The following is a 12,024-nucleotide window of genomic DNA, read 5'->3' as shown; positions in this document are numbered from 1 at the left end:
ACTGGTGTCTCTTACCTGCCCTGCTCAATGATGTGCATGAGCTGGAAGTGGCAGGGCACACCTCTCCTCAGACATAACAGTGCTCATCAACTTGGCTCAAACTGAAAACCAATAATGTGAAACCAGTGAGCAACAACAGAAACCTGGCTAGGTGAATAGTCCTAGTAGTAATCAATATCTAAGACTAATCCTGACATAACTCTTCTGCCAAGTACTTTATAATATGAATAAATAGATTCTATTCAAAGGCCACCATTTTCTAACAGTCCAAGCAAACCAAAGACATCAGAGGCAGCGATCAAAAGATGCATTTTTATTACATTCTAAGTTCTGTTTACTTTACATTTACTGTTTTAAATGTTCCTTCACAAGAAATTGTGCTTGACCCGCAGATTTGAGTCTGTGTAGCTCATAGATAAGTAGCTGCAAGTGTGAATCACTTGTTGGGTAACACAAGGGAACAGATCAAGAGACCTTTTATCTATTATGTTAGTTCTTTGCCAAATGCAGGAATCAAGAACACTTGAAGATTTTACAGGGCAAAACACACTGTGAGCTCAAGGCAAACGCAGTAACTAAATGAATGGGAGAAGACAACACTTTCCTGATACAGCTCACTGAAACCCATAAAAGTGAAGTTTATCCTTTTTAAATTGTTCCTTTGTGTAAAAGGGATTATACTGCCTATGATTTAGCGCTTCTTTAAATGGTTGCTGCTGGAAAAGTAAGATTACGAAAATGAAATTATTTAGGAAGAAAATACAAGGACAGATGCAATAAGCCCCCCCAAAAAGCACCTGAAATAGTTTTTGCTGAATTATTCAGTACAGCTATGTTCTTGTCTCCTTTTGCAACTTGTGTCTACTCTAGTTTATGATTATCATATTCTGGAAAAATTCCATTGTAAAGTGGCATTAGAGAAACCTGTTTTCTAAGATATGCCTGCTTGTTCACAGCGTTTCTTAAGTGATTTCTTAGGAGGCTACTCATAGCTGGTATATGGTCCGTTTTACAGAGGCGTGGGCTGAACTTCATTAGTGAAGCGCTGTGGCAGTAATGCCTAAAGATGACCACTGAATCTCAGCAGGCAAGAAAATAATGGTTACTATTTAAAAAACGCAATTTAGACAGCTGGAACCCAGTTCCGGCTGGCTGAGCGAGGTAACCCTTACCCTCTGCCCTTCCCCACATTGGCACCTCTCACAGCCTGTGCAACAGTATTAACCTGATGGACAAACATGCTGGTGCTTTATACAGCAAATGGAAGGATGAGAGCTGAGCAACACCTTGTGTTAGACAATAAAACTAACCATACACTGTGAGTTTGCTCCTTTTCTTCCTTAATACAGCAGAATTTTTCTCTCTGTGCTACCAATTCCCATGCTTTCTTTTTGAGCCATTTACATATTTTCATTTTTCTGAAACATCAGCTTTCATAAATCAATTTATGACACAATTTTATATGTGTTTTGTTCTTCTTTGTTATTTCTTTCCTATCCTTTCTGGCACTATTCATTATACCAAATGTTGTTTTCCAGTGTAAATCATGAAGTTCCACGAGATACTTTCACCAATGTGATTGAGAGCTGAGACTGACAGCTGATTATCACCATTCCACTCCCTTCTTTTGTTGATCCTTCACTATTAAGAAGCTGAATGCTTGTCTCCCACTCACTTCAGCTGGAGAGAGCTCTTTTTTTAGCAGTGAATATTCAGTTGGGTAGGAATGCTATGATAAAGTAATTATTAAATTATGTTGTTGTGAATGACCGCAGATTATTCATTTTCATTAAGTGACTTTACTGTGCAACCATAATGTAGAAGATCCAAGAGGCATTTCCATTACATTAATTGATTTCACTGTAACTAGATACTTGGAAATACTTTCTCCCAAGCAGAACCTATATCCGGTTTTGTGATAAAGAATTTATAAAATAACTTGTTCTTTCAGCATATAAAGGGTATTAAAGAATACAATAGATTTCAATAAATTCATACAATTGATATTACCCATTTGTTAAAAAACAATTTAATCATGGTTCAAGATTCAAAACTTATATAAAGTTAAATACTTATGTAGGCACTTGCAGACAGTTTGGGGAAATGTTTAATATGAAGAACTTACCTTTCATCACAACTATAGATATAGATAACTATAAGTTGACATACAGATGGGGAATGATTCTGAAGTTCAGAGAAAGGCTGCCATTTATTTCACTCTGTGTCAGCCTGAAATAAACAGAGCCAAGTTTAATATGCGTAACCTACACAGCAGCATCCAGATGACTGTTGTACGCATAAACATTACAATAACACCTTAGGTAACTGCTCTAATAACACTAAACTGAAGAGCATTTTGGATGTATGGCTTGGCATATTAACCAGACATAAAGATCCAAATATAAGCTAATTAAGGCTTTCTATAAATTATACAAGTCATATTTTGTATCTTATCACTACCTAACAAAAATTGATGGGGTTTTGTGTCTATTAGCTCTTGAAGTAGGGTTTTGTTTCTCCTAACACCTGCATTTTAGCTTCTGGTACCAGTAGGTCATAAGACGCTATAAATTACCCTCATTACCTTAATAATCAGAGGATTGCTGAATAAGCTTCATTCCATCATAGCATAATCACATTCCAGCATCTGCATCAGGCTTTAAAACTTCCTACTGCTTATAACAGTAGCCTGAGTCAATCAATACAGAAAGCATTAACATCGTGCAACATATTGAATATGCGATAGAGACACTTGCATACCATTACAGCAGCAATACCTCAATGATAAACTTATGTATCTAAAGTGAATCAATACAAATCCTTGTTTCAAATAACACATGCAGGTCGTAACAACAAAATGTGTTTGTTGTATTTCATCTGAGTACATTACTATTCTCAGTATTTTTTTCTTCCCACTGCAATTCACCGTTCACAATTCTACAGGAGGTAGCGCTGAAGAAATGTAAATAGGTTTGCAGGCTAACGGCAGAAATCTGCTAATTTATCTAGTTAGTACAAGGAACAATTTCTTTGTCAACCTTTAAAAAATCAAGCTGATAACAGCATAATCTTGTGCAAGTTTTGCTAGCATATCTTTACTTTAAAGATGCTGAAATTAAAGTCAGAATCTAAGCTATTTGCTCTAGATTAGTAGTTGGTCCAAGAACAGAATCAATGGACTTTCCATCTCCTCCTCTTTCACTAGTTGTATATTTTTTCCCCTGAGTGTTTCTCAGCTATAATTAACACCAGCTTTTTCTGCTTTTCATTTGATGGTGAGATGTTTTACATCAATAATTTGTTTCAAAAATGAAAAGTAAAAGGACACAGCTCAAAGCATTTCAAATAATCTGACTACTTCCTAGAAAAAAAAAAAAAAAGAAAGAAAAAAAGACAAAAAATACAGCATTATCACCACTGTAAGAACAGCCTAACCCCACCAGTTCACACTTTTCAATTTTACACTTTTCATAAACAGGGAGTAAAATGATGCCATGACAACTGACTTATATTGCAATACTACTACTACTAAGCTTTATTCCTAACTGGCAACAATATCCTCTGATGAGATAAAACTCTCCAAGAAAACAAACAAACAAAACAGACCAGCAAAGCAAAAGCCTAAAAATAAATTAAAAAAAAAAAAAAAATCATCACAATCTCAATCATTATCAGTTTATTCTCAGCTTCGACAATCTTCCCAAAAAAGGCGATTCACTGGGCAGACTGCTTGGAACAGCGTCCGTTCCTCTCTTTCCCCATGAATAACACATTGGCAGGCTTCCTCAGTTAGGCAGCCTGCAAGCCTCATCTTAATTTCTTTGCCTTCAAGCATTTAAGTACAACTCCAGACAACAAAATGCAATGAAGAAGAAAACACACAAATATATTCAGGTGAGATGTAAGAACCCTTTGAGTTTTGACTTCTTTATGCCATCTGAAATAAAAATGAGTTTATTAATGTTCGTAAGTGCATCTCATCCTAAGGAAAAGATACTATGACTCTTTCAAAAGCAGTCACCTGGGCACAACATAAATAAGCCATATAAAATACTGTGTTACTCTATTGCAGGTACTATTTGAAACTCACTAAATCTTGCTCAAATTATTGTTCACTGGAATTAAACTATAGTTTATTGAAAGTGATTTTAATTAGTTTCATATAAAATACATATTACATTTACACATGCATTGCCAGAGATTAAATAAGATCTTTCTTGGCATAACAGAATTTTGAAATATTTCTGGAAACACAATTTTCATTTGGCCTTTCTATGTTACCACAGCTTTCAAAATCTTACAGTCTTCACTAAAGCATAACAGATCCATCCCAAAATCTATTATACACAATGCCAAATACATGTAGGCAAATTTTCCCCTCTTGGTTTTCTGTTTGGTTTCAGTACTACTCATGACATGTAGTGCAAAGGCCTTTTTACAGGTTTGTCATTACTTTTCGCCTTTGTAATCTCCTTTCTCTTCATGGCAGTGAATTCAGTCATTGATATATACCTATTTTTCTTTTAATCTGCAAATATTGCTGTTCTTTAAGTTGCTTGATCCTGTACCACTTGAATAGGAGAACTCCACTTGAATAGGTAGGGAATCAAGCTGCTGTACATTAAAATGCTATTTCTTTACAACTTTGAACAAAGTTTATAATATATATACCTCTGGTTAGCACTTGCTATTATCTCTTCAAAGTAATCCTTTTCCCTTTTCATTACTTAATCAGATAAAGGTTTGAGAAAGTGTGATCATTAACAACTTCTTCCACAATGGAACAGTCTTCTGAGACACTTCAGGGTATCTGCATTACCGAAGTGCTAAAACAACAACAGCCTGATAGGAAGCTCTAACACTACTGAATCACTCGATAATTATTCATCAAGTCATCCTTGTACTCTCAAAGGCTGTTTGAAAACATACATTTCCAAGTGTTGCAGGAGTAACTTGTACAAATCAAAGGCCTGGGTATGTGGGGTTGGTGTAATGTCAGTGGAGAACCAGAATTAGATTACATCAGATTTGACCAATCTCTTACTGGGATCAGGTCTCATTTATTTGTTTATCAGGTCTCATTTATTTGATCAGGCACTTAAAAAAGCAGATAAGCATTTCACAGGGCTTTTCAGTCACCTGTGCCTCACAGATAATTTCACAGTATCACAGTATGTTTGGGATTGGAAGGGACCTCAAAAGATCATCTAGTCCAATCCCCCTGCTGGAGCAGGAACGCCTAAGTGAGGTCATACAGGAACATGTCCAGGCAGGTTTTGAATGTCTCCAGAGAAGGAGACTCCACAACCTCCCTGGGCAGCCTGTTCCAGTGCTCTGTCACCCTTACTGAGAAGAAGTTTCTTCTCAAATTTAAGTGGAACCTCTTGTGTTCCAGCTCGATCCCATTACCCCTTGTCCTACCATTGTTTGCAACAGAGAAGAGCCTGGCTCCATCCTCATGGCACTCACCCTTTATATATTTATAAACATTAATAAGCCCCCCCCCCAGTCTCCTCTTCTCCAAACTAAAGAGACCCAGCTCCCTCAGCCTTTCTTCATAAGGGAGGTGCTCCACTCCCTTAATCATCTTTGTTGCCCTACGCTGGACCCTCTCCAGCAGTTCCCTGTCCTTCTGGAACTGAGGGGCCCAGAACTGGACACAATATTCCAGATGTGGTCTCACCAGGGCAGAGTAGAGGGGAAGGAGGACCTCTCTCGATCTGCTAACCACCCCCCTTTTAATACACCCCAGGATGCCATTGGCCTTCCTGGCCGCAAAGGGCACAGTGCTGGCTCATGGTCATCCTGTTGTCCACCAGGACCCCCAGGTCCCTTTCCTCTACACTGCTCTCTAATATGTAATTTCCCAACCTATACTGGAACCTGGGGTTGTTCCTGCCCAGATGCAGGACTCTACACTTTCCCTTGTTAAATTTCATTAGGTTATTCCCCTCTCCAGCCTGTCCAGGTCCCGCTGGATGGCAGCACAGCCTTCTGGCATGTCAGCCACTCCTCCCAGCTTAGTGTCATCAGCAAACTTGCTGATAGTACACTCAATTCCCTCGTCCAAATCGTTAATGAATATATTGAATAATATTGGCCCCAGTACTGACCCCTGAGGCACTGCACTAGATACTGGCCTCCAATTAGACTCCGCATCATTGACTACCACATTTGCCCCTTAAGACTCGGAGATCAAATATTCCAGTGGAAGAAGGTTGGGCACATTGCCCTTGTACAAACCTGGCCTGAAGACCTGACTCTGCTGCTGCTCCATCAGTCCATCCACAGCAGTTACACCCAGGCTGACGCAAGTGGCTCCATGTGTGCCCTGGGCAGGCAGGGCAAGAGGCTGTTAACATCCAAAAGCTGTGTGATTTTGTTAGCATGGTGTCTGAAATAATATACTTTGCCTCTCACATGGGTTCCTTAGGTTGGCCTCATTACTACACTACCACAAATAAAAAGCTTTCTGTATCTCATGAACCTAAAGTGGACTAAATTAGTGTTTCCTCACAGCCTACAGGCAAAAAAAAATATTCCTTATTTGGATTTTTCTTCTTAATTTCACATCTATTGAAAGGGATTAATTATGGCCATTACATACCCATTAAATACTTCTGAGCAAATCAATTGAATGTTTTTATAATTTTACCACAGTAATACCGAGAGCTTTAAACTAAAGTTGTCAGGGAAGGGGAACATCAATCCACCCCATTCGCACCAGTTTGATGGCAGTGCCAGTGATGGATGCCCAGAGCCTGGAGGAGCATCATGGGTCAGCAGGAGAGCACCTGAAGAGCAGCACGAAGGAATTCCAGCCCCTCCAGCCAGTAACTTGGCTTCATCGGGAAAGCAACTGAAACACCTCTGTGCAAACGCATGCGGTGTGGGAAGAAGCAAGAGGAATTAGAGATGGGCACACACCTGCGAGGCTGGGAATTATTGTCACAGTGTTGTACAGTTCAGTCTGTTATAGTGACTTGATTAAGTTGTTTAAGGTGCAATATGCAAGTCTGAAGGTAAAACCCTGCCAAGTTTCTATTCCATTAAGACTATTTTGTGACCGAGTGAATTGAAAAATTTTGAAAACACCACCAATAGCGCTCTGACTTAAACTGGAATCCAGCCCTGAAAATAAATATGGACCCATGTAATTTGTTTAGTGATTCCCTTTTATTGTTATTTTTGTAAAAATAAAACGGTATCACCATGATTTATTTTTTTTTATTATATACTTTCTTTTTTGATTGTTTAGTTTTTAAAGTGCTCCCTCAAATGGAAAAGGCATGTTCTTTCCCCAAATTCAATTCAAATATACTTGACACCTTAGAGAAAAAAAAGCAGAGATCCATAAAATGTCAGTAAGCTAAAATGGGAAATAATATCAGTGTGATAATTTCATATAACATACACAGATCCTGAGGTGATGGTAACTCAATAGGTAATAATCAGGATAAACAAGTAAAACATTGGCGCACCTAGCAAATTCATGTTATGTATATCTTTATTACAGTTTTCAGAATACATGGATTAACAATGGCCAGGCTGTGATTTCATCAGATTCCTATTTTAAACATTTATTACAAACACAAAGCTGTTTAAAAATAGAAATGCATGAGTTTTGTCACTTCTCTTTTTTTTTTGGCATCAGGAGTCATATGACTTCCAAAAGGGAAACCAAACGATGCATGACAGCAGACTGACTAAACTGTAATAGGTTATTGTTCACATTCTGTGGCATATGCATCACCTCAAACAGTGCTAAAAGAAGCACTACAAGAACAGATCTTTCTCCTTTAACGTTCTTCTAATGACATCAGTGGGTGCTGCGCGACAGCTTGCAGGACTGCAGAATTCACAGGCTTACACAACTCCCTTTCTCGTGCACAAAAACAATATGTGATCTGAAATAGAGACACCTGAAGCTGAGGCATTTGGCTTGATCTGCTTTGACTTATTTATTTACATTTTATGTGCATGCGTGGGCATGTGTGTAGCCACCGCAGAAAAGGAGATGTAGAGGTTTCTTACAATACTTATTTTAAAATGAATAACTTGCAAATACAGTATGGCACATAAGAGGTGGGCTGTACATTGCTTTATCACTTAGCATTTGTTATGCCTGACCTCTCAGCAATTTCAATGCAAACATCAAAGTATAATTCAGCCAAGCCTTTGTTTAATGGCTAAGAAGCAATTTACATATACAGGTAAGTTTGTTCCCACATAACTATTACCAGCTTTAAATATTTACTAGCTATATCGTTCTCACTACAGGAAGTACTAAATTCACCCATCAAAGCAGGATTTGCCTGAGGGATGCAAAAGCCGAATGATGCAAAATTTTCTTAATGAAAGCTACAGGAGGATTTCCAGAGCCAAACCTAAAACTCAGCCAGATTCTCATAGTTTTGCAAACCAATTGTCTGTTATGGGATGAATTTAAAGTAGGTCACTGATGAATTGTGGTTTGGATAGAAACCATGAAAACATTGTTTTTTACAGCATTTGTCTGAGGTAGTACATATACCACACACAAAAATGCAAAAATATATGGATATTCATAACTGTTTGCGTATTACTGAAGGGAACTATAAGAAAGCTTGCATTTTCAAGAAATAACACAATTTTAGTTAACATTTTTCATATTGACCATGGTTCTCTAAAAGCAGAACAATTTCTGTAATAGTATTTCTGGGAGTACTTCCTGAAGCTGTTAGTCAATGCCCTCTGAAGCACTAATTTTGTTTTGGCTTTAGCATCAGTTCATAACATGATTAGCACTTCAACCAAACATCACTTATGTGCTGGGAAAGGATATTGAATCACAAACAAACATACATGACAATCTGTGTTGCACTTTTTTTTTTCTCAGTAAATTGCATAAAACTTCAGCAAAGAATGTCTAGTGTCTTTACATTTCTGATCTGTACAGCCAGTAGCTAAGCAACAGAGATGTATATTTGTATATGACTTAAACATTTCATTCCCATGTCAATTGCAAATTTAGTTCAATTCATTGCAAAGGTAAGATTATTTTCCTCTTAAATAAACTAAGAAATGTAAACAGTGTAACATCATAAAAAAAATTTCTTCAGTACTTGTAACTGATAAAATGTGAATGCAAACAGATGTGCTGGTATATTGTTAACGTCATGTCTCAGAGGACATATAGTGAAACATAATTAGCAAGGAATTTATGTATGAACCCTCCAGCAATTTTCTTTCTGGGATTACTTGAATACAAATATAATTTAACTGATATATTTCATTTTTAAAAATTAGAAAATAAGGCAAGTGCATTTCTGAAAAAGGTGCTACTCCTCTACACTTCTAGAGAAACATGTGACACTTCTGAAAATTAGATCAATAATAAAAACATTAAAAATATCTGCAATTTAATATAGACTGAAAAACTATCAAAAGACAAAGTGACCAGCATCAATTTCAGAAAATATTTCAGACTTCATAAATACGAGCACCCTATATTTACATAAATTATCTTCTAAACTAGTTTTCCTTTGAAAGACACTTTTGTTCTAACAGATATGTCCATTAAATTACATAAATGTTTCAAATATGAAAAAAAAAAAAAAGTAGTAAAAAAGAAGCATCAGATGATGATGTTATTTTGGGTTTGCCGTTTTTTCCCCCCCCGCTAAGATTTGGTTCTTGAAAATCTGTAGTCAGCTTTCACAGAGCTTTAAAAAAATATAACCCATGGTAATGAAAAAACTTGTGCACTAATAATTACTGCTACAGTACAAAGATTCTGTTGTGAGCTTTTGAATTTTCCTATATAAAGAATATACCACCAACATGATCATTTTAAAATGTGAATTCTAATATGCTGTTGATTATAGTACAAATTTAAATAGACACTATGCAGTTTATCCTTTTAAACGGGGTCTGTACATGAAGCACATTTCTGTAACTGAAAATTTATTAGTTCCATTTAAAAAAGTTACGCTTCAATATAAGGTTGATGATGACCTTGCATGAAACAGAATATAATTATTTGTATCTCTTACTAATAAACAGGGAGATGGAATCCTGTTCCATGCATTGTTTTTTCCTGAAGTACCATACGACTCTTCAGTTTGATACTAAAACCACAAAAAACCCCAAAGAGTTTAGGAAGATTATTAGTTGACAGCACACATTTCACTAGGCTTCAGTCATATTCCTATGTTTAGAGATATAGCAATGAGCAAAACCCCTGTTTCCTTTGCAGACAATTGAAAAAAAAAAATTCAATACTAGACTGAAAAGGAGCTGTATCTTTTCTTACAATAACTGGTTATTGTTCACTGTAGTTTGAAATGGTGAGAATTTATCTCAAACTAGTCAGATAGTCTTAAGAGTATCTTACCAGAGAAGCAAAAAGAATGTACTACTGTACAGAGACACTTGGCTCCAGCAGGTGTGCAAAGTTACACTGCCCCACTATCAAACGCTCCTCTAGAGCTGGCAGTTTGTGCACAGAAAACAATGTGACACCTTACCTTCCAAATATTCTTTATATAACTTTAAAAGGAAAAAAGTTACCCATAAACCAGGCGATAAAAGTATTCATAATAATCCATCAATCAGTGAAAAGCAATAATAATTTGAGAACAAGTGCCATCGACTACATTGTATCCCGTTTATTTAAATATCATAGCTGAGCAACCTACGAGTAGTTCCACTGGAACTCCTGCTTAAAATCCTCCATCCCATCCAGATAAGCAACAAACCTTTAGTGAAAAGGATGGTGAAGACTGACCTGAACACCAAACACACTGTACATTCAACTAGAGTGTGGGGAGAAAAGGGAACAATCGTTTCCCCTCGAGTGGCAGAACATCCACAGTGTCAGCGACTGACCTGACTGCTCACCTGAGCTACTGCAGTGCCGGGGCCTGGACACACAGGACAACGGGAGGAGCTGCCCCAAAAATCAGACTGTTGCAATCATTGATCACTGCTATGTAGTGCTCCAGGTAGAAAACTTGTTCTTAGCTGCTAAATCCTCAGCACTAAAACTCACCAGTAGAGATCCTGCTACATATTTTACCTGAGACACAGAGGAAAAACTCAGAGGCAGTTCTGAATAACTTCATAATGTAGCTTGTCTCTAAAAACCTACACAAAGGTATTTTGAGCGTAATTAAAATAGGACAATCATATTTTCCCCCAAATATATTTATAAAGAATATATAAATGCATAATTAGAAAAATCCCTCTTTAGATACAATTTAAAACATATTCTGCCCTTGATATCATTTAATTTTAGTAAAATCCTATGCTCTGTTTTATTTAATTTTTTTTAGCAGTGATAAGTAACTATACATCATCATATCACCAAAAGTGTAGATATGTGGTATAACCTACTTGCAGCCAAAATAGCTGAGTCCACCAGGCTTTACATTGAGATAAGATTTTCAGCAACCTGACTTGGGCTGTGTGTTGCTTTTTCATGGTTAAAAAAAGATTCTGATAATGTAGACCAGCTTATCTCTGAATTTATTAACATACAATTTTATTATTTTTTCCTTTCATGTCCAAATCAGAACTTCAAATAGAATCCACAGCTGTATTCTTTCAACAAATTTGTATTTTCTTACCCATATAAAACATAACCTAGAAATCCCCAACTCTTTTCATGTAAGTTGCCAGCTTTAAAAAGAAAAATAAGGTGGGAAGAAAAAAAAAAGAAAGAACATAATAAAATAAGATATATATCCTGCTGTTTAACACTGTTTACAGATCTTGGTAGCTGGGGTTATAAGATACAGTATGTGGATTTTTTTAGCAATAGCTTTTAAAATACATACTATTTATACACCTTTTCTTTTTAATCAATACCAGTATTCCTTTATGATCATTGCCAATTCATATGATAAACTCTTTTCAAAGCATATCCATTTAATTGTAAATAAAACAATTCACTAATTCTTTGGCATCAGAAGAATCATACAGCTGCAATAGTTCCACTGTGGCGAGAACGAGACCTTTCCAAAGTTACTCGTCTGTTATCTG

At 36.7% G+C, this 12,024-nt stretch overlaps 1 protein-coding gene across 5 annotated transcripts in view; it reads right to left on the bottom strand.

The window, feature by feature from the left end:
- Positions 1-7,489: 7,489 nt before the first annotated feature.
- DIAPH2 (diaphanous related formin 2) overlaps positions 7,490-12,024 on the bottom strand; it is a 212,389-nt gene continuing 207,854 nt past the window's right edge. For all 5 annotated transcript variants that reach the window (XM_065077869.1, XM_065077866.1, XM_065077867.1 and 2 more), the window contains one exon: positions 7,490-12,021. In XM_065077869.1, the coding sequence (XP_064933941.1) occupies positions 11,957-12,021 (65 nt within the window). In that variant the 3' untranslated portion in view covers positions 7,490-11,956. The remainder of the gene's footprint in view (positions 12,022-12,024) is intronic.

The sequence above is a fragment of the Columba livia genome, chromosome 12 (genome assembly GCF_036013475.1).
Source record: "Columba livia isolate bColLiv1 breed racing homer chromosome 12, bColLiv1.pat.W.v2, whole genome shotgun sequence".
In the NCBI taxonomy this organism is placed as follows: Eukaryota; Metazoa; Chordata; class Aves; order Columbiformes; family Columbidae; genus Columba; species Columba livia.
The sequence above is the reverse complement of the archived record's forward strand: the minus strand, read 5'-3'. Positions and strand labels throughout refer to the sequence as shown.